General features: G+C 36.5%; 1 protein-coding gene across 1 annotated transcript; it reads right to left on the bottom strand.

The window, feature by feature from the left end:
- Positions 1–618: 618 nt before the first annotated feature.
- On the bottom strand, positions 619–22,081 carry LOC136252751 (uncharacterized). The gene is made up of 3 exons (XM_066045316.1): positions 21,817–22,081; positions 1,984–5,297; positions 619–863 (listed from the first exon to the last, which is right to left on the bottom strand). The coding sequence occupies exon 2, from the start codon at positions 5,294–5,296 to the stop codon at positions 1,985–1,987; it is 3,312 nt and encodes a 1,103-aa protein (XP_065901388.1). The 5' UTR covers position 5,297; positions 21,817–22,081; the 3' UTR covers positions 619–863; position 1,984.
- Between the last annotated feature and the right edge of the window lie 2,923 nt (positions 22,082–25,004).

The raw sequence follows: 25,004 nt of genomic DNA, 5'->3' as shown, positions 1-25,004 counted from the left end.
CTGTGGAAATTAACCCCCTTCCTTTGCTCCTGATTATAATTGATTCAATTTATGAAATTCTACAGCTTTAGGGATTGCAGCCCAACACTCTTGAGATTTAATTTTAGGCTAAAACTCTACTAAAATTGGGGTATAATTATAACACTTTTATGGGGTGCCTATTCAAATGTTTAACACCCTGTGGTGTTAAAATAGAGTGCCAGTATAACACAATGCTCCACAACACTGAAACACTTATGGAGTGCTCAATAATTGCATGTTAAAGCACCTCATGGTGTTGAAATAAAATGCTGGTATGACATCTCACAGTGTCCAATTGCATCCTTTTTGACTTCTGCTATACAGCACCTCTATAGTGATTATGCAACACATATTATGGAGTGCTCAAGTGTATGTATTTTTTAAAATAGCTCCCTGCGGTGTTACTGTGAAGGTGCTGTGATGACACTTTTAACAATTAAACTCTTTTGGACACTTTCTGCATATCTCTACAATACAACAGCATACCTAACTGTGACCCCTAGCTAATGACACAATACAGTTCGCTACTGTATAAAGAAAGGAAAACCTCTTTATGTACCGTAGATGGTACATTGTTTTTCATAACTGAATATAATATTTCCTTTGAAATTACAACCTGAATAATTCAAAGAACTAACAGGAAAATTATACAATCTTATGCAACAAAAAAGAACTACGTACATGTACTATATTAGCATAAATCACATTACATCAAAACTACAGATTTTTCAAACTGTAGATAGCATGTACATACGTAAGTGCATCTCACAAAACAGCATAGTTGCATGTGTTTACACAAAACAGGTAGATCCAGGTTAATACGTGACTCACATCTCAGTAGACTATAATCAAGTATAAAATACAGGTATTGTAATAACATATGTGGAAATCTCGCATAAACTATACTTACAACCAAGTACATATTTAAATAATATATAAAACAAAATTTATGATACACCATCTAGGAAAGTACACAATATGTGACCGGAAAACAGGGAATATGGGCACATAAAATTTGCCTACTTTTTATAACCTCCATGTGTCATAATTTTTTATGACATTACACTATAACCATGCAATTTTCAGCCATTATTCAATGGCTTTATAATGCAAGTTAAAGAAAGTAAATGGAGTATGGAAGTACTGAGATATGACCTGGTATGTGATGGGGTATGGTTTGTGCCCACATTCCCTGTTTACACAGGCCTGGTCACATATACATCTGCGCACAGCACTTTTACACTTTAATGATAATACAGTAAGTTATTTCAAACTTTCGTACACCTAAGGTTATAAATGTACATTTTTATCATAAGCTATTACTCATATCAGTCGGTAGCTGAATATTCTGATGCAAAAACCTTACTCAGGACCTAATGGACATAAGGATGGTTGGTAAAAATGGAGTCATAATGCTTGTGATCGAGGTCAGGGGTTGAAATTGGGGTCCCAACGGACTCTCCATGCATGTACTCAAACCACATAGTGAATACAGCTCTCTGTAATTTTACAAGCACATGTAACCATCATCACCGTGTAGCCATATTGTGGCACAAAAACTACACTTAAAGCATTAGTGTCTCCAACCTTGGCTCTATTATTACTTTAAATAAAGTGCAAAGGTGGTAGTGTATCAAAGCATTCCCATTGTGGGTGACCTTATTGTTTGTGTATATGGTCACAAATACAGAGTTTTTGTTATAGTTCCTCAATATAAGCTTATAAACTAATTAAAAGTTCTACAACATATTAGATTTGATAAAGCAGGGGTACATTTATGTAGCACAACAACAGTGCTTGTGTACTCTTGTATTAATAAATGTATAGCACTAAAATCAAACATGAAGTTAAAAATATGTCTGCTGGGGCCAGAACAGTGATAAAGATCATTATTCTTATTAGTAACTGTATAATACAGTACCTCCCAAAGTCACGCTACATATCACACATCACACACTGCACCTTATAATTCATTTGAATTGTCATCTTCACTGTCTTCATTGATATCAAAGTGTTGTCCATCAATCATGACATATTTTACTTTTCTTTCTCTTATCTTCACACAGATACATTTGAGCACAAATATTACATAAGCTAATAATACAACACTACACAAGACAAGTAAAAATGATGCCAAATAGGAACTTCCTGGAATGAAATTCATTGTATAAATCATACCACCACAACTGATGGGTATTAAGATGTACTTCAGTTTGCTGGAAAGTGCCAAGTAATTGACAAGACAAATTATTGGGAGAACTAAACATATCATCACAGCTCCTGTACAGAGTCCACTTCTAAAATATTCAATGAATGCAGTAAGAATTAATACCAATAAAATGATAGAATCAAATAAGTTTAAACTTCTTCTTTTGTACGGCTGGAACCAGAGGTGAATTGCAAACATTAAAATGGATACTATGAGGATGATAATGGATGGATTTACAGATAAAAACTGAGTTATAATATCGGTAGCATAAATCACTTGTCGACATATCAAATAATACGCAGCAAACCAGCGATACTCTTCTTTGTAACATCCTTGTAGTTGATCTATTACTGGCTTGATGCTTATTAACTTGAGGTTAAAATAACGAATCAAATAACGTTGTGTTAGGATAACAAGGGGTAGACCAATTCCAATAATCAGTTCACACAATATTGCTATGATGCCATACAATATGTGACGACCATGAAAATATTTTACACCTGGAGATAAATATGTTTGCCACATCAAAACATCCTTAAAAGCATAATGGACTGTTAATGGTTTCAGTAGCTGTATTGATGTATAACATACAGAGCTATATGACAGTAGCAGTAACAAACAGATGGATTTACTATTAATGTATCTGCCAATGTATCGAGCCACTGTAACATACCTTCTTGCTGTAACAAAAATTAAAGCTATTAGAACAGTAACAATCAATGAATGAAGGTAAGTTAAGTACACATGATCTATTATCTCAGTTTTAGGTAAGCACAACCCTAAGTACCTGAGAAAGGGTGGCTTTAGATTTCCTATATTTGAAAGAAAAGATGTAACTTCAACCCAACAATCATTAACGCCATACAACATATTAGCATGTACTTCCAGTATGCTGTAGTAGAAAATGACACTATAAGCATATCCAGCAGTGACATCAAACTGGAAGTGGAACAAGACAAATACGAGAAATAATATCAGACACCAGTAGGCAAAAGAAACACACAAAAGCAGTAAAAAATTGGATGCAAAAGAGTGTAAATGGCACTTATACAAGTGCACACAATTTTTTGTGTCGTACAAAATAGAGTATTTAGAACTGTCACATTCTCCACATGCTAAGCCTGTCCAATACTGATTACATTGAGAGTTGCTGTCTGGGAGTATTTCATGAAATTCAATAGCATAACTCAAATCAAAAGTGTTACATAAACCAGCAGGACAACCATACACATATGTTGTAAAGCCATTATCATACCAGTAACCTGGTGAAATATGGTAAGCGTATGGATCATACACACTATGTACTGAGCAGTCCAATCCTACTGGTACCTTATCAAAATAGCGGAGAAGAACACATGATAGAGGCAGACAACCATGACCTGGAGATGCAACATGTGCAATATCATTACTACAGTCTCCCAAATGTTTGTTCCAATGTGCTGCTACCTCCATTAGATATGAACCAATATGACCATCATCATCACTGACATTGAATGCAATATTTATGTAATCCCTATTATCAAGAGAGCACTTGACAACATTAGTGTCATCAGTGGCAATCATAAAATTACCATTACTATCAATAAAGCAATCATGATAAGATGATGAACAATTAATTGAACAATTATAATTAGTTGGAGAAATTTTATTGCCAAAATGATCATCAAACTCAATTTCAATGTGAACATCATTTGACCAAAATTCAACTTGGCATTTACTCTTTCCTTCATCAGTAGTGCAAGTAAAATTTGAACTATCTACCGTTACGTATGACTGGAAGTTGGAACTCATGTCACATACTGATGAGGAAAATGCATATTCATTATCATCGAAATAGTAATATTCAAAACACGGTGTATGGTCCATGTTAAAATAAGCATTACTTTCCATCCCATTAGCTGTATTACCTACAAAATCATTTGGAGCATTTAACAATGATAAGTAATATAGAGATATGTTAACTATTTCATATCCATCTTCTGTAAATATGTCAACATAAAAAGCTCCTCCATTTGAAGCGACAGCATTGTTTTTAAACTGCAGTAGAGTTCTGGTGGTATAAAAGTTAGACTTCCTACCAACATATACAGCTCCACCATTACTGGCACTGTTATTATAAAATATAACAATTCCTTCAGTTGTAGTGATATTAGAATATAACAAATAAACAGCTCCTCCATTATTACCAGCTTTGTTTTTACAAAACATTACTGTTCCATTGACACTTACTGTACTACTATATACCCTAATAGCTGCACCGTTCCCACTAAGTTTACCACTTGTATCAACAACAACATTATTGTAGAATGTTACTTTGTGTAGCAAGGTAATATCAGTATTATCACCAACCACACTAGAGTTGGTGTTGTTAGTAAAGTTACAAGAACTGATTAGTAAATTTGGAGTAAACATATTTCCGATAATATTTACACCATAACCAGAATTGGTTGTAAAACTACAACCGATGATGGTGACACTAACGTCAGTTGTAGTATTAACATACAATGCTTCATACTTGGTGGTATCATAGAAATTTGAATTATACACAATAACAGATGTTGCTAAAGCATAAACACCACCATTGCTGTGGGAGAAACTAGTTCCATTAATGTGTATTGAACCAAACCCATTAAGTGTAAGAGCAAAGTTGGTGGAATATTGAAAACCACAATCAGTTATATAAACATCTGTAAAGCCATACATTATAATTCCATTACACTTGTCCCATGTGATGTTTTGAATTGTAATTTGTTTGATATAATTACCCTCTAAACCACCTTGATGATCACACATAATAGTGGGATTATTGTAACCTGTGATGATGATAGATGAGACATTTCCAAACTCTACATCATGATGTAATGGTATATTAGATGTTATTCTGATCTCAGTGTTATCCTCAATGTGGTTAAGAGCTAGGGAAAGGTTAGAACAAGGACATGTTCCATTAAGACAACACTCCAGTGTATCAGAACCACTCTGATCAATGGTTATCACATTTTCAGTAGCTAGAACATTGTGTGTGAGCAAAAGTATCCAGAATGTGAATATCATTTTGGATAACATCCTAAAGTGTTCAACCACACATTATATTATCGAAAGCAGTTATACTTATTTCAGTATTTTCAACTACCCTAGTAGAACAGCCACTACTCTAATAGAGCAGTTAATTCCGTAGTTCGGTTAACCGAGAATTTGGATAAGTGGGGTTCCACTCTACTATGTGCTATACAGTGGTGACACTGCTATTTTCATAGCCGTGGTGGCTCAAGCATCAACCCTTTAGAAAATCTTTTACAAGTGGACAAAGGCCAAACTTTAATTTTAGAGAATTCATGCAGTGCGTTTGTTTAAAACTCTTACAAGAAGTGATACACAACAGGAGAATCCATTTCAGAATGAGTTGGACATTGTAGAACTTGACCGTGTTCTTTTATGTTTAATGGCTGTATTGACTATATTATTACAGTAGGATCTCCATTATCCAAACACCTGTGTGTCAGTTTATTCATAAAAGTGTTCAGATTAAGTGAATTTATTTAGCCCATTCATTTATTTACAGGTTTCTATTTAACCACAGTGGAACCCCTCTAAGACGGACACCATTGGGGAAATTAAATATGGAGGTGTCCTTATTTAAGGGGTTTTCTAAACTTTTAAAATAATCAGTTTTAATGCATGAGACTCTCTTTAATGCTTCGAATATTACATGGTATTTAACTACATAATTATACTCCTCAAAGAGAAAAGTCAATGCTAAAATTAACACTTTCGTATCACATGAAGAAGAAAAACAACTATGTGATTGAAAATAAAAGGAACAATGAGGCACAGAAGGCAGACACTTTTTGGAACCAGAAAAGCACGTGCTATCGGTGAATTTAAATTATTAGAAACGGTAGCTGTGCACTGCTTTGTTTGGCCTCTCAAGCCTCGCAACTGTGGGCAGGCAGGTGGGTGTGCGAGCAGGCAGACAGGCAGGCTATATTTAGGATCAGCAACGCTTTTAAACTTCAATATCTGACTGATTTCTTGTATCTAATGCTGATGTTCGATAGACTAATAAACCTTTTGTTGCATATATAGTATTTCTATGATGGTTTTTAGAAGCAGCATTTTTTTGCTGTACCAAGCAACTCTACTTAAGCAGTACACTGTTTGATATTGAACGGCAAATTAAAGTTTACATTTAAAACCATTCAGTTATGGATTATTTTATGTGATAGCGTAGCTAAAGAGCAGGAGTCTAGGGCTGATACCAAAGCAAAAAGATTCAATTTGTGACAAAGCTTTATGCACACATCAACTTTCCCAAGGAATCGAGAGCCAAAACAATGCACTATACAAAATAAAACCATTATACACTACAGAAATCTCTCTAACAGAATATTCCTTGTGCATCTAACTTCAAATCCAGTATCAAAAAACTCACATACGGCTGTATATAACTTTAAAAAAATCACCAAAATCTCAATTATAATTATAGTCAGCCCACCTGTACCTACCTATAGTCACAAGGCTAGAGGCCAAGCGAAGTGACACACAATCACCGCTTCACACCACAATAACAAACTCACACTGGTAGCATGTGCCCTGACAAGTGTCTGTCTTTGTGCTTTGCCTTTTCTCAATTGCATGGTTTAGTAGAGCGGATAAGCAAAAAAATCATTCACTTTTGATAAAAGCACCCAACTTGGTACAATGTTTGCTTGATTCATACTAGATATGGTGCCATTAAAATTACCAATCATATCACTCTCAAAGAAACTGGCAAGCAGATGCTACACAGATGCAAAGTTTCATATCATACTAAAACTTTGTATCTGCATAGACAAGCAAGGGATGGTCATATCTAAAAACTTATATCAAGGGAGGTGTCCATCCAGGTCATTAGCTTGCAATGTTAAGAAGCACGAAGAGTCAAGGTATATGAAGTCATAAATACGCAATATATTAGTTTTATTGGATTGAGCATGTACTTTTACACTGAAATGATTGGCTTAGTGTTTAAAAGCAGTTTATTTTACCACATTTTGAAAGATTTTCTAAATGCACCTGTAAATTTGAAATGCACTCTTCCTATTTATGTAAAAACAAATATTTATAATGCACTTGTATGGTTCTTGACCAGCTAGAAATGGGATTGTAACCTAGTTTTAAAATATCCGAACATGCCCTAAGGCAATGATGTAGACGTGGCACCATATCTCAAAGTACACCTTACTCAACTTCCACAGAAAAGTTGGTGCTTTTATCACAAAGTGAACAATTTCATCAAAATTTGCTGCTTAGCCGCTCCACTATTTGTCTTACTCTTCTTTATTTTCCACATCGAGGCAACACTTTCCTTAGAAGAACATAATACAAGCCACATAACCATTTGAAGTCTTTTGCAACTGTAAGTGGAGTAACTACATGTCATGTAGGTGCACTTATAAAATGATCACATGGACCAACCGCATTCCTAAATGAACAGAACATGCCGCCTTGTTCTTAACAATCAGAGCATGTCGTGACCACATGGCAAACTGCACCCCTTAATATCAATAAACTAGCACATTTAAATTTTTTATAGCTAAAGGGATAAAAAAGATTACATGAGTGATGTATAGCTACGTGGGAAATCCCTACTTTAGCATTGAACTGATGGTAGTAAAATGCCAATGTAGGGATTTTCTTACATACGTAGCTATGTTGTACATTCATACCATAATTAGTTTTTTGTTGTTGTAAAATTATTTTCGTATGCAAAACCTGTACGAAAATTTCTTGCACAAAATTTTTTAAACAAGATCAAACTACTCTAATAGAGCAGTCATTTATGTAAATCATATGAAAATATTTACATTAAAATTTTTTATCATGAAATTTTTTTTACATGAAAATAAAGCAAATTATGGTACATCTTGTTTCATTACTTTTTATCACTGGAGTCCTATGTTTTAAATTGTAGCTAGTAGTTATATTCAAACAGTACGGTAGTACTGATTAAGCAGAAATTGCCCCTAAAATGATGTGTGCCACCTAAAATGCCATCTTTTAACATCACCCTAGAGACGTCTAACTTACACACCTTTATGCTAGTCCATCTAACATCAAATATGTGACAGAATTTTGGAAAAGCCTCAATCTTTGCACAATAGTACTTTTGTAATAAAATACATTTAAAAACAGTGCGTTAAAAAATGCAAGTTCCAGAAAAAAAAATTACGCTAGTTTTTATTGCCTCACTGGTCAGTGAATTAACACTCCAATGCATAAATTTTGAGCATCATTGTGTTCACCTGTTCATAGGGAGTACAACAATCCTTGCATACACGAAAGGCTTTCTAAGTTACAGATGTCTGTTTACGTTGCGGTGACAAAAGAATTTACTGATGAACATTCTTCAGTGATTTCACCTTCCTTTTCAAACACGGAATTGGACAAAAACTATACCACCAATTTATGGCGAACACAATGAGCCAAGATTCAATTCCGTACACCATTGTATCAGTAATATCAGTAATACTAAGGTTTTATATGTAAGCGCCTGTAGATTATCTTCTCAATAGTTTCTGTACATATCAATTTATTTGCTTGTCCTTATGAAGCTGAAACTTGGCAAGTCCATTCCTCTGTCCCTATAGACAACAAAGGACAAATAAAATGAATTTTTGAAAAATGTGTGGATATCGATGGTTTTTTAAATTAGGTCACAATAACAAATACACAAAAAAATGACCATAACACATCGATAAAAGTACTGAAACAAGCTGGAGTAGTGCATGACATTAAATCACAGTAAAACAATAAGAAATATTATATTCCCACTGTAACTGTGCATTTCCATTATGGTATCTTGAGCACAGTAGGGATATAAAACTTCTTATTGTTTTACTGTGATTTAATATCATGGACTACTCCGGACCAGCTTGTGTCAATACTTTTTATTGATGTGCTATGGTCCCTACTCTAGCTTAAAATTCTGAATTCTTCGTGTAGTTGTTTGTTAACTCTTTTTGTAAAATAAAATTATTCTGACTGGTGAACCCACGTAGTCCAGTGGAATAAGTGGCTTTTTTGGCTGAACCTTGCAATATGGTCTATAGTTTATTTTATGTCACAAAACATTTCTCCATACTATGGACTACTCAAAACCACCTGCTGGACCTCTGTCAGCATTGGGAAAATTGGGATATTAACTCAGGAAATTCTAGTATTTTGGTTATTCCATGCTAAATTATCAAAGAAATTAAAAAAAGTTAACCCACTCTTTTTAAATTTCTTCAAAATTGGCAAAAAGACAGTGCATCATGAGTCAAAGTCATACACCAAGTTTAATTTGATTCCTTTGATCACATTCTGTGTTATGCCTGTTTGCTTTACTGGTATTTTATGGCCTTTGTGATTGCACAATACTTCTAATATTCAACTATACAATGAAACCTATCCAATTGGATCTCAGTATAATAAGGTCATCTAATTTAAACTGACTATTGTAACAGTCTTCTAATTGTGTCATTTGTGTACACAGTGACTTTAACATGTTTAATGCAACCCCCTCCTTAATAAGGCAGGCCTAGCAGAGGTGACCGGAAGGAACAAGTTCACTATTACTTTTATGCTGAGTGATTTAGTAAATTTATACTAGTTAAATTAATGTAATCTCATTAACTAAATGGTTTTAGATATAAGTAAATTGTCTAAGTTCTGTTTCCAACATCAGCTTGACTTTTTGCCTTGAATAGAGCACATGTAAAGTAGTAAATGATGGGATCCATGCCAAAATAGCCAAGCTGCAGACAGAATAGCCAATTTGTACCGCATATGTGTGTGTATACGACAGGCTGTTGCTGACCCCAATATATGCTGTTGATAATGTCAATAGAGGAAATCATTAGTGGAGCAAATAGGTGGCAGCAGGAAAGACTTTTAAGTGTAATTTTGTTTATGCAATATAATGTGATGGATGCTCTTAAAGGCTGGATTTGTGTCTTCCACACGCAATTCCCAATTGTATGGATAACTTTGTTTCTGAAATTTTTCTTTCTCCAGTGTTCTATGTTATGGCTCACAGCTGACAAAATTTCAATCAATAACTTATTTCAAATCTAAATTAAGTTATGACTCATTAAAGTGGTAAAATTTGGTGTACATGTGTGGAAGGCTTTTCTTGCAAATTTGGTCACAAAATGACTGGTACGTTGAGCACTTTATATCATTGAAAGTTCTCTCTTGCATGCCAAATTGTAAGGTTACCAAATTCTCATGCAAGAGGAGCAGCATTAAAGTGTAGGAGAATAGCACACCTTAAAACACACACACCCGTATGTATGACTGTGTGCTACCACTTAATCAATTTTTTTTATGTACAGTAAATAGATCATTACATGCCCATTCACCCACTTCTGCTCAATCGCTTTTGTCTGTATCTTTTGTTACTTTCACTGAAATGGCCATCAAATCATATTCTTTTATACAGCTAGAGGCTCTCACAACACTATTCTTGACACCTTAACACTCCACCAGCATTGAAACCGGGTCGGGTCATCCGGGTCAACCGGGTCACATTTTCTCCGGGTCATCCGGGTCTGACCCGGATTGGATCACATGAGAAACGAAATTGATCGTTTGACGACGTGGAACCTATAAACGCTAGTCACGTAGCTCTTTCGTGAGCCACGCCCACTTATCGCGTTACAAACATATGCTCAGCTACGCCCATTTATTAGTAAGTGCAGTCTGTAGCATGAAACTGTGTCCGTTTCTGTCTGCAAGCTTACGTGGGGCCACGCCCACTAATCGATTAATGTATGAGTTGTATATAGTCTAGATCTAGCCTTGCAGCAGGATAAGTACTTTTGTGAGCCACACCCATTTTAATATATTGGGAAATTGCAATACTAAGTATGTACGAAGCCACACCCAATTACTGTCTGTAAACTCACAGTAGTTACGTGGAACCAAACCCACTGACTGATTAAACTTACCGGCTTAGTTATCACATAACTACTCGTTTACTCAACACGAATCGAACGCTCAAAACGTAGTGTCGCTCGCTCAAGAATACCCGAAACATAGCTCTTATCGCGCGCCTCGGCTTAATTTAATCCGGGTCACATCCGGGTCAAATCCGGGTCAAATCCGGGTCTGACCGGGATTGCTATCCGGGTCAGTGGGTCATTCGGGTCAGCAGTAATGACCCGGTTTCAACGCTTGACTCCACTATACCGTTCTTATTGGAAAGTTGTCCTGATCTTAGAGGCTTCAGAATAGTATTGTGAGATCTTCTAGCCATATAAATTTAATATAGCTAGAGGTTCTCACAATTCTATTCTGAGACCCCACTATGCTGTTTTTATTGGAAAGTTGTCCTGATCTCAGAGGCTTAATTGTATGCGTATTTTATGCAAATGGGACCTTAGACAAAATAATATTCTGGTTATCACAGTGTCCACATTTCAGGGTATATAGGGGGTACAAGAGGCAGCTACTGTACTGCATGGATACCACATATGATGTCCCAAATAAGGCATAACTTTCATTGTTTTTGAAAATAAGCTAAGTGAGCTAGATGAAAGTGGAACAGGTGTGAATAATCTAAACACCAGACAGATATTAAGCACAGATGAAGAACACACATATGCTATTCACAGTATAGCGAGTGCTTTGTGACATACTCTTCAAGTACATAATATATAGCAAATACCAGTTATTGAGCTTACATTTGATGATCTACCTACTTGTACATTTAACTTCTTCACATATAAAACTCAAATTCTATCATTAGCACCAATGTTATTTAACATTTTGTAATACTGCACCTGATAAATTGTTTACACTTCATGGACTTTAGCTGGAGAAAGGGTGTATTAACTGATCTTTTTCCACACCAGCAAAACCAAAAAGAGGCAAATCATTATCACCAAGACACTTGATTCTATCATAATGATTTAGAAGCATTCAACAGGAAAAGGCCAGAATTAAATTTCCTACCACAAAACTGTGTTTGTTCTCTCAAGTCTAAAAGTGATGGTAACCATTATAGTATAGTTTAAGCTGAAACAAACATTTTTTTAAATAAGCAGACTAAAGAAAGTCAAGAGAGTAAATGTGACTGGGCCTGTAAATATAGGGCATGTGAGCACATAAAATGTGTCTACTTTTTGAACTTTAATCACCCATACCTTTATGTACCAATGCGCTATAGCTTTGAACATTTAAGCAGGTATTAAGCAATTGATTGGCTTTATAATACAAGTAGCAGAATGCAACTATTTTACTCCAATATTGAGATACGTCCTGCTGTGTTACAGGGTGTAGTTTGTGCCCGCAGGGCCTATGACAGTTATTGAGACATACGTAACTACAGTATGCATAATGATACTTTTAGGGGTTTATGGGACTATTTAATTATTCAGTTTTTTTCTGAAATAAATTGTAATACCTCAGATTTGTTAAATAGTCAGGTTATCAAACAATTTTGGGTAAAACTGAAACCCACAGAAGCTATTTTGTGAAATTTGTATGGTTGCTATGCAGCTAATTAAACTTTGGTTGCTATGGCAAAATGCCCAAGGCTGACACCTGTCCAGCAGGTGGAATATTGTTTTAGGTATACAGGACCATCCAAAAGTGCATTAAAATAAACTATAGACCATTTTGCAAGCTGTCTACCAGACTAATGCATACCGTATCAAAAGAAAGAAATGGTGCAAAAGAAAGAAATGGTGCAAAAGAAAGAAATGGTGCCGCATTCAATTATTGTCTGAAAAGTTAAGTATCCATTATGCTTCATTATCAGCTATGTTCAACCCATTACACAGCAATACAGTTCAAGAACTGTTTGAAAAGCATCAAAGTGGCCACTATGAAAAGTATGGATGATTTCTGTTAGAAAGGGAAGCCACCAGACATGGGGCCAAGTACATCAGTACTTATACTTAAGTACACTTAAGTACAAATTTGAAAGTACTTGTACTTTACTTAAATACTTTCTTAATTTCCCCCATGTACTTGTACTTATACTCAAGTACTTCGCTATGTACTTGAGTACTTAAAGTACTTTTACGTACTTGTAAGTACTGCAAACATTGTACGTAGTTTGTACGCAGTGGGTGTACAATGAGAATAACAAAATTGTATGAAGGTGCAATTTACAACTACTTGCGATTCTTCTACTGCCTTCCCCAACCATACTATGTATCGCGGTGCCACGATTAATGATGTCATAGCTTTCTAGCAAACAAAAACAATGCTGCTTTTCAAGGAAGTGCATTTTATGAGTTTAAGAGAGAGAATGGTTGACAAAAACCTGAAAGTATTAACCCCTCTAGGCACACTTACATACTACAATACACTGAATACAGTGTATATTTTACTACAGCAAAATGTACTTGTACTTTACTTAAGTACTTCCAGCATGTACTTGTACTTTACTTAAGTACTCTCTTGATTTCTACAGGAGTACTTGTACTTGTACTTGGAAAATTCAAAAGTACTTGTACCTTACTTAAGTACTTTTAAATATACTTGGCCCCATGTCTGGAAGCCACCATGTGCTACTGCCAATCAACACCTTTCACTGTCAGCAAAGATGAATGGGACACAAAGGAGGACACTGGTAAGTCCATGAAGAATGCATTGTATGTATAGCGGTATGCCAAAACGGACGGGTCTGGCTGAAGCAACATCGAACAGTGAAAAATCAAGCCGGTAGCCTTAGCTGTTATTGTGTTACACTTGTTTGAAGACATCAGTCAGTCAGTCATTAGAAAATCCTATTTGTTTAAAGTTCCATTGAAAGTGTTTCAGGTAGGGATGAGTCTATTTTGCTTTTTTTCTCACCTATTTTTCTTTCCAGCAATTCTTTTTTTACCTACCTATTTTGCTCAATATTTTGCTTGTCAACAATCTATTTTGCTCCATAGTTGGTGTACAATGTAATAATAATAATTACATGTAATAATCAATAAGCACTGTTTACATACACTATGGTGTTTAGATATTAGTGATTGTATCTTAGCATGATTGATGCCTCCATATAATCCTTTAGTGAATTTCCTTGTAGGTCACCAAATCCTGAATTCAATAGTGAGAACACCCTTTCTGCAGCAGCCGAGGAGGGCTGTATGGTCAAGACCTTCTTTACAGCATTTGACCATAAAGGCAAATCAGTTGCATTGAGCTTCCACCATTCCAGAGCAGCAAGTTCATCACTAATACCATCCGCCTTAGCTACATAAGAAGGAAGTTCAGCCTTCAAATTTTCAAGCTCGTCATCCTTAAAGAAGGGAACAACCTGCAATGCATTTCAATAATGCTCTTCAATAATGCTCTCTTCCTGCCAGCTGGTGGATTTTTGGCAATTTTTCTCTTACGAGAGAAGTCAGATGCACTTGGTGCCTTTAGCACACTAAGCAAGGACACTCCACTAGACGTTGGCGTCGTTGAGTTGCTGGCACTTCCGGTAGAACGAGTCCTCGAAGTTGTACTAGTCGAAGTTGTTGTAACATCTGACTCGCGAGACGATTCACGGTCATCATCATTACTAACAATGCTAAGACTGTCATCTACTTCACTAACATCGCTTTCAGCACTTGAACTGTAGTCAATGCGTTCTATCACATCCATTGTAGACACTATTTCACACGTGATTATTCGCTAACATGTATTGTGGGTTCGCCTTCGGGTCAAAGTTCAGCTAGAGCCATACTCATTTAACGTACGAGTGTTAAACGTAGCTATGGTAAGTTGTTACTTGTGTTAGTTATGCAGTTACATTCACACTGTCTGAAACAGATCTGAGATTAACAAATTTTGCTTATTTTGCGCCTATTTTGCTCGATTTTGCTCCTATTTTGCTCGATTTTGCTCCTATTTTGCCAGCATTTTGCTTGTTGCTCTTGTATTCCTATTATTCCAATAATTTTGCTGGCGAAATCGACGCATCCCTAGTTTCAGGTCAATCTGAAGGCTTGTTTGGGCTAACCAATATTGCCTCATCATCACCAGGGAAAACTGATGTGGTTTTTGGGTGATGTTTTTTATGTGCCACGCCCAAACCTTTGTGATCCTACTATCGTACTGTATGATTATGAGGCTTATACAGAATCAAAAACAAGAAACACTTACAAATGGCTGGTATTAAAAATTATTGAAACTCAAATTTTCATCTGCCTACCTGCCTGCCTGCCTGCCTGCCAGCCTACCTGATCATAGTCACAAGACTGGAGGCCGAACAAAGCAGCGTACACAGCCACCAGTCTTTTTAATTTACACCACAATAACAAACTCACCAGTGGCATGTTCCTTTTGGGGTTCCAATGAGTGTGTCCTCTGTACCTGGGGGTCTTTCCTTTTATCTTCAATCAGGCTGATCATTGTCTTCTTCATGCAACAAAACCATATGGTATTAATTTTCTGTAGTACACTTTCCTGGAGCAGCATAATTTAGATTTATTTAAAACGCGCTATTGTAAAAGAAACTGGACACCCATTGGTTACGTGTAATTTCACAATACACGTGACTGGGCCTGTGAAAATAGGGCATGAGGGCACATGAAATTTGCCTACTTTTTCAAACTTTCATGACTTGTAACTTATTATGACATCATGCTATTGCTATGTAATTTTCAACCCTTATTAAACATTTAATTAACTACGTATCCACACAAAAACAGCCAAGCTGTAAAAAAATGGTGCGGCCTTAAAAAGTTTGGGTGGAAAAAGTTGTGAAATCAAAGGTGGCAGCCAAGAAATGGCTGCAATGATGTTAATGCTAATAAATTTAAAAAATGCACACAGCCATTATTAAAAATTTTTAGCATTAACATCATTGCAGCCATTGGCTTCCACCTTTGATTTCACAACTTTTTTCACCCAGGCTTTTTAAGGCTGCACCTTTTTTCACAGCTTGACTGTTTTTGTGTGGATTTTACTTCTTTTTGTACTTTATAAGGCCCCAATACCAGCCTATGGCTGACTTTGAGGTTTGTCTTTACTCACATTTCTTCTTTTCTATGTAGATACAATGATGATTATTGAAGACAGACTTATAAATGTATTTCATTGCATGGTTTAATTCAATATTTATTGTAATACTCTAACAGAATGCACATTTTTTTTGAGGACTTCCAATAGAACATACATAGAATGTTCTCGAGCAATCTAGTGCTTCTATTACAAACGTTTGATTATAAGCAGATTTTAACTAGAAATTTCATTTATAAAGCAGAAATTAAGTGAAGTGATCAGCCAAGGTAGCAATGGTTCAGTGGTTAAGGATGCAGGTGTTAGGTATGGAGGTCCCTGGTTCGAACTCTGGTGAGTTTTTTTTTTTCCCTGACATTTTTTGCACACTTTTTTACCCCATGGTGACTGCTCTATTAGAGTATCTTGATCCCACGATTTTATACTTGCTTGGTTTTTGCTTTATAACTTTGTCACTGTAACTCTATTGCTATTCAAACTATCAAAAGGCACTGCTACGATGATCAGCCTATCTACACACCAATTTTCAAGTTATTTCAATACTTGGTTTACCCAAGTGTTTTAACTGGGCACAGCTCACTGTTGTGTGGAAAAGCAGGAAAGAAGAATTCCACCAATTGCTTACTTTGTCTTGACTGTTTTGACAAAGCTGTTGGAAAAACTACCACTCCTTCTGGCTTGTGCTGTCTTCTATCTAAGCAAAGTGAAGCTAAATCAGCTGAACGTGATGGCCTTATCAGAGCAAGTAGCATGCAGCATATACAGCATTGTGAATTTAACTATATAATGTGCGTATGTAGGTGTGTGTTGTGTGTGTGTGTGTGCTACAAAGGTCAGCATTGTAGCCTTAATTCTCTGCATAAGAGATTATACACAATTCTTTATTTTCACAGCATATGTGTAGTCTTGTTAACACAAACTGTATTTGTCATTTGGTTGTGAAAAAAACTTTTTTCCTGACCAAATGACAAGAAAAAACAGGCTGTGTTGACGAGACTATTATATTATGTGTAATTGGATTTGATTTACATACTTCAATGCTTATAGGTACAATTAGTATCATCATCTGAGGAACTTCAGTCATTGATGCTAACACCTGAATTTGGATTCTGCTACCAGTGTGGGTACACCAAGCCAGCAACCTTGATGACCCCTGAAGACAAAGATTGCATCATTCGTGTTGTTTGGCTGCATCATATTCTGTATCATCCCCATGCTGAACTAGAGCAACTACGCAAAGGATTTTATTCTACACTGCAGATGCAGCATTTGATCCAGCTTCATGCTAAGGAAATGTGGGGATTACTAATAGCCACCAGTGAATTTAATGTTACTCCAAAGTTCCTTTGTGATGCATTTGCCATACAATATTCTCCTAACGGAAGTATATAATAGCTGTACAAAGGATTAGGCTTATACTTACATGCATGTATTACTGAATAGAGACAAGCTTGGTGGTCCAATCTCCTGAAGGGAAGGAGTAATGTAACAGAGTTCTGAACTAGCGTATGCTTGTATGCATGCATGTAGTGTATTTGGGTTGTGTTAACAAGAATAGCTGAAGAAACACATGGCCAGAGAGTCCAATTCTTGCACTGTGATGTACATGATGCCCCAACCCAATACACTTTTTATTTTGAAGAGCCAATTTTTTTGTTACCTGCTAAAAATTGACTTGGTTTTTGTAACTTTTCAAAAATCAACTCATGTTTACAACATGCACAAACAATGGATCACCAGTTTTAGCTACTCTAATAATCAATTCAGCGTGATAATGTGCATTAAAATTGATTTGGAATTTTGTAGTGGCTTATTATAATGGAAACACTTTAATATTCATGGTTCCAAACGTTGATGTATCCAAACACAAGTCCATATAGGGTAGTCACCCTATATATCCACCAGCATTGAAACCGGGTCGGGTCATCCGGGTCATCCGGGTCACATTTTCTCCGGGTCATCCGGGTCTGACCCGGTTTACAATTTATCCGGGTCTGACCCGGATTGGATCACGTGAGAAACGAAATTGTTCGTTTGACGACGTGGAACTTATAAACGCTATCGTGTAGCTCTTTCGTGAGCCACACCCACTTATCGCATTACCAACATATGCTCAGCCACGCCTATTTGTTAGTAAGTGCAGTATGTAGCACGAAACTGAGGGTATCTATGGTGAGGGGTAGCTATTGTCAGTAGATAAAGACCTTTTTTTTTTTGGTCTTCAACCTACAGCTAGGCTGAAGTTGCAATATTTACTCAACACGAATCGAACGCTCAAAATGTAGACTCGTTCGCTCGCCCGAGACTAGCCGAAACACGTCTCGGCTTTAATTAATCCGGGTCACATCCGGGTCTGACCCGGATTGCTATCCGGGTCTGACCCGGATTGCTATCCGGGTCAGTGGGTCATCCGGGTCAGCAGTAGTGACCCGGTTTCAACGTTGATATCCACTGCTTCTCAGTGATTTGTTCAGGATGTTAGAGATACTGGTTTATAAAGAAAAGTGCCTTGACAGTATTGGTTAGGAATAACCAAGCCTAAAAGTGCCTCAGTACATACTACGATATTTAAAACAATGGAATTTTTTACTGCTGTACTGACTGAATGCCTGACTCCTTTAGACAAGCACAACAACTTGACAATGGCTAAGGCTACAGGCTTGATTTTTCACCGTTTGACATCACTTCGGCCCAAATTACCTGTTTCCTTCTTTGTGTCCCATTTAAATTATCTTTCAAATTGCTGGCAGTGCAAGGTGTTGATTTGCAGTAGCACTGTGTGATGGCTCCCAAGGGAATCATCTTACTTTCCCGTTGTGACTTAAGCGGGGTGCATGTGGATACAGAAGGGTGCATGTGGATACAGAAGGGTGCATGTGTATGTACTTATAAAATAAAATAAAAACCACATTGTACCACACCCTTAAATGATCATATCATGCTATCACACCTGACTATAAGCTCAATATGACTTTACTGCAATCAATAGTAAGCAAGACATGGCATTGAACCATGTCCTTTTAATCTGTTGTGCATGGCTCAGCAGCAAGATTGAGATACTCTAATAAAGCAGTCACGGCCACACATGTATATCATAGTTATGCTATAACAATTAGTACAACTTTTCAAACACATCTTAAGTAGCTAAAGTCTTTGAGCAGGCTGTAGGACCAGGTGTCCTACAGACCTTCAGCACTTGTGCTGTAAAGCATTAATAAATAAATAAATTATTAATTAATTAGGATTCCAGCAATTAAACAATACGAATGATAGTAGCTAGTCTATGCAGGAAGATCCCTACTTCAGCCATTGAACAGGTGGTGGTAACATGCCAATGTAGGGTTTTTTCCACATAGACTAGATGGCATCATTCATTTTTTTTTTGTTTCTCTACTTTTCATTGCTGGAACCCTGTTAGTTTGATAGGGATCAAAGCGCTCGGATCAGAGTAATAATATTCACATCTAGAAGGCTTCAGTTTGTCAGAACTTAGCATATTCACAGCAAGCAAACTTTAAGCGGTTGATGTATCGTAATTACTTTACAGAGTGTGCCCTTTCCAGCCTAATCGTTAGCACTCTCAGCATTCAGCTTAATTCTTCAAAATTACGAGCCACATACCATCAAAATTTGGTACAGGCATCAGGAATAGTCCAACATGTAACAGCAGTTAGCAAATTATATATTGTACAGACACTTTACAACAACTTGCAATTCAAATCCGTAAAGCATAATTCGTGAAAACCATTTCGCTAGCTGGATTATCCACGAATTCATTTAATAGCACAATGCTACAAATACTTTGTATTCTTGCCTCTTGTACTCGTCCTGTACAGTACAACAGTGATTACGACCTTAGCGCTCAGCAGGTTCTAGCTAACAATTATTTAATGGTCACGTGAGCTCGCTTTTCGCTTTGGAAAATTGCAAGTATTTTTTTAATTTATTTATCTAATTTGTCAAAATGACAGGGTGGCACCAAAAGGCATAGCCTGTACAAGGGTAGGGTCCGCAATCCGAAAAATCAACTTTTACAAATCGATCCCCCTATCATTGTGGGATGTTCATTGTGGTATCCCATTGCTAGATCCACCATGAAACCGGAGGCACGATTGTTGTCTTCACAGAAATATCGATTTTAGTATTTCGTGAGATGCAAAAATTATTTTTTAAATTTCGTGCTCCACACAAAGAACAAGATAGAACTTGCTGCTTAGCTAGATATTATCTAGAGTTAATGTAGTTAAAAAGTACGTACAGTAATAAGCAAATGATTCACTGGGTTACCGGAACAGGGTTGCTTTCTCTCAAAAAGCAGAAAATGAAACACAAATTTTCGAATTCAAACTGCCCTACCAGCCAAGACAAGAAAAGCCAACTCTTCCTCATAGTGATGTGATAAGGTTGGATGTATAGTCTGTCTATGCTGTTAGTCTGGAAAGGATCTGAGACTTCTCACCATCTGGGTGAAGAATGTCAAAATTTTCGTGCGTCATTTCAAGGGATTCTCTCAATGGTACCAAAGTGCTTTCCAGTACTTCTGATGCCACACTGGTCACTTAATTTTGTTTAGAATGATGATAAATGATGGATCAAAACGTTTGGTAGTAGTAGTAGTTGGTGTTTCTGTGATTTCATATGATGCAGTATATACCAGCAGCTCACCAGGAGCTCCACCCAGCTCGAATCAAAAATGAAAGATTTTGTGCTTTTTTCGGTTTGTTTTTGGATGTTTTGCAGCATAATGGTGATGTAGGGTGATCTAGTGAAGATTTGAAGCTGCTGTGGAGCGTGAGAGGTGAAGTCAAATTTGGACGATTTGCTGCCTCCCTTGATGAGAGCGAGGCGTGGAAGTCGTGGATAAAATAATTGATAACCGCTGCTACCAAACGTTCAGGGACATCTTTTGCCATAGTTTTAGTTTATAATTGATGATTGTTGTGGCTGCAGAAGCGCTGGAAATGGCTAGAAAGCGCAACACAATTCTTTGATGCTGCAGAAAATTTTGACGCTCGTCACCCAGATGGTGAGAAGTCTCAGATCTTTTCCAAACTAACAGCATAGACAGACTATGCACCCAACCGTATCAAAACACTATGAGGAAGAGTTGGCTTCTCTTGCCCTGGGTGGTAGGGCAGTTTGAATTCGAAACTTCGTATCTCTTTGTCTGTTTTTTCAAAGAAAGCAACCTTGTGCCAAGCACCCAGCAAATCATTTACTTATTTCTGTGCGTACTTTTCAACTACAACAACTCTGGATACGATTTGGCTAAGTAGCAAGTTTCATCCGGTCCTTTGTGTGGAGCACGAAATTTTAAAAATAAATTTTGCATCTTGCGTGATACTGAAAACAATATTTCTGTGAAAACAACAATCGTGCCTCCGGTTTCATGGCGGATCAAGCAATGGGATACTACAATGAACATCCCACAATGGTAGAGGGATTGATTTGTAGAAGTTGATTTTTCGGATTGCGGACCCTAACAAGGGTGCAGGAAAGTGTGGGCCAAGTGCAGCCTGAAGTGCTGGACAACGAGGATACCAGCAACTGTCATCAACAGTATTGTATACTCAAGTGCATAACAAACTAAAGTGACTCTGACTATAACGAACCTTTCTCGGATACAGGATTTTATTGGACTCAGTAGTGTTGCTCTGACATCTATGGTTGCTCGGTTGCTTCTTCACCGGATGATCTCCGCTATTCTTTTACTTCTACCACACGGCCGTATCGTTGTATCTCGCGTTGTACACAAATGCTCCGGCCGGCTGTGATGCCGAGTGATCCACGGTAGGAAATCGTCACGGATCTGGAGTCAACGATATTCGTGAAATTGATGTGTCTCTCTAGGTAAAACTAGTAGTACGTAAAAATATTAATAGTGGTTACGCCAAAGCGCTTTGATACTGAAAATAATATCATAGATTATAATCCATGATAGCTAGCTAATAGTAATATTATTAAGCACAACAACATTAGCTAATCTGTGTGCCTTCAAAATAATATTATCGCCAACTACCGTAATCACGGGTTGAAAGTTGTCCATCTGTAGCAATAACTTTGCCCTGTGTCATCATTAGACATAATTTATTTCATTTTAATTAATTTTAGCTTTTTATACTTTTTATTGGTTTAACCATAAGGTAAGGCCAGGCAAACTTGATTACTTGTTTCTCATCCACAATAATTCAGATTCAGTTTCCATGCATGGGGGGAGGTCATTTTTCATTGTTCATTATTAAAGAAAATACCAAATCAAACAGTCTGTTACCTAAAGAACTAGTACTTACATTTTCCGAATGTTCTGAGGTCAAATTTGGCTGTGCTTGAAAATGATAACCAGCCTTCTTAGCATCAAAATAGTGTGCACGCTGGTGATTGACAATAGCAGTAGTGAAACTAGAGGTGGTGGGGTAAGAAGGGATGTGGACGGGGATGACAAACAATCAGGTTTGTCTGGCTAAGGTGGGTAAGGGAGGCAACAAAACTTATAGGGGATGTACCACCTACAAAAACAACAATATAAAACAAGAAACACGGTAGCTAGCAAAACATTACAAAAACAAATTCAATACATAGCTAAGTTAGTAATCTACTCTACATAGCTACAAGAAAAAAGTTAAGAAAATTATACAAAAGCCGTTTAAAAGTGGCACAGCGGGAGATGGACAAAATGTTTAATGGAATATTCCACATAAAGATGCAATTTACAAAAAAAAGGATTATACTTATATGAGTTTAGTGTATTGAACATGTCAGCAAGTTCAAGTGTGAAATAATTTAGTACCTGGTTTCACCATCTCTGTACTACATTGACTAGCAAAATTCAGCATGTACACTAATCTCCTGTTACATATCAGGAGCAGTTTTGATACTTCATAGACAGTAGCTATATGATATTGTTACTTGTAATGACGTGATATATAACTATATCCTTAGTTTTAGACCTCTAGTAGAGCAGCATAGTGTGAATGTTGTGAGAAAATCATGAAATCCACATTATTGTATATACTCCTAATGACATTCATTTTTTGGTATAGTGCCATCATAGATTTGACCTATGATGATCTTTGGAGCCATTTCTGTATTTAAAATTTGACATTTTTATCCTGAGGTATTGTACATGTTAAATATGGTTCCAAATTTAAGATGTCAACCTAAGAAAGAACTTGACTTTTATTTGAAGTCAATAGCTCCGAGTCATTCAGTCATTCCACTCCAAAGTTATGATTTTTTTATTAGTCATAAATTCTTTGAGTTTATCTGCCTTTGGAGTGTAAATTACCAATAGGAAAGTAACTTTATAAAATTTTACAGCTAAATAATCATATCTACGGAATGAATTAGTGAGTTTCAAATAAAAGCCAAGTTGTTTCTTTCAACCAGACCCTTAATTTGAAACCATGCTATAATGGTGTATAACAATGCCTGAAGGAGATTAAGACAAAAATGATGAATTTCAATGTTAAAGTGGCCATAAAGGTCACCAAAGGTTAAATATGGAGTGGCACTATATCCAAAACAAATGCCACTGGAAGTACAAACTTTGTGCTAAGTTTGATGCTTTTCTCACAAAGTGCACAAAATCTTCATATTTATGTGCTATGCTACTCTACTACTATACTATAATATACAAATACAATAGTACAGTTTCTAAACAGTTATACTCAATAGAATATTGTGCTGGTAAGTTGATAGCTATTATTGTACAAGAGTCCATATCCTTACATATATGAACACTTCATACAAATATTGTGAAGCTTTAAAGACTGTTTTAAGTCCATGCACGGCATTGAGGTGTTAAGAAAGTAGTAGATAATATTAAAAACAGATAGCACAGTTAAACTAACTAATCGACATATTGCTCAGTACTGAATCATGTCCTCACTAAAGGCTTGAAACACACAATAAATTATACTATAGCTACAAGGATCAAAAACATTTGCTCCTACAGTTGTAACTTTACTGTATCTATTAGGCTGAAATGTTGTTATAAATCTACTGCATGGTCTTTATTCATATCATGCAGAGCTCAGCATGTTTTGCACCATGCAAGGAGAATTCTTCCAAAATAGGTGGGGACACCAAATTGGCTTCAGTTGAAGTGCTCCAATTTCATGTGTAGTAACCCAGAGCCAGGACAGGATTACCAAACACATGCAATGGTGATTCTATGTACAGTAACTATACATGGAAAGGTCGTGAACAGAAGATATATAATTATGTGGTTTGGCTCCAACAAAAGGAGTGTACCAGATGGAGTGTTCCCTAGTAGTAAGTGAAGTTGTTGGACCATAATAAATATGTGCCATATAGTAGAAAATTTTGGTCAGTGTTGCCATGTTGTTAATAACGTTCATAGATTTATGAACCTTTTGTCTTGTTTGTGAACCCAATATAATCTATGAATTTTTTTGTCTTGTTTGCATGTGAACCCGAAATAATCTACAAACTTTCTGTATATAAACTTTTGGCAATCTCAGGCTGTGACTTTTTTTTTTTTTGCTTTACTATCCCAGAGATCCACCTATTTATAATGTGTGGGCTTGTTACATGCTGTTTTCAGAGGGTGACCATTGGTGAACTTCTTATGAACAAATTAATTTTTTCACATGAACATTTGGAGCAATCCATCTGGCAACACTGATTTGGATAGTGTATTGAATTGTCTTTTAATTCATCAATTTTTTCTCACCAAAGCATCTTTCCAAGTATAGTTATCTATGCAATGTGTATCATCGGAGTGCAATTTTGTGTAAGTTTTCTACTATATGGTAGCTTACACATTTTAAATCAAAGC

This window comes from Dysidea avara, chromosome 4 (assembly GCF_963678975.1).
Source record: "Dysidea avara chromosome 4, odDysAvar1.4, whole genome shotgun sequence".
Taxonomy (NCBI): domain Eukaryota; kingdom Metazoa; phylum Porifera; class Demospongiae; order Dictyoceratida; family Dysideidae; genus Dysidea; species Dysidea avara.
The sequence above is the reverse complement of the archived record's forward strand: the minus strand, read 5'-3'. Positions and strand labels throughout refer to the sequence as shown.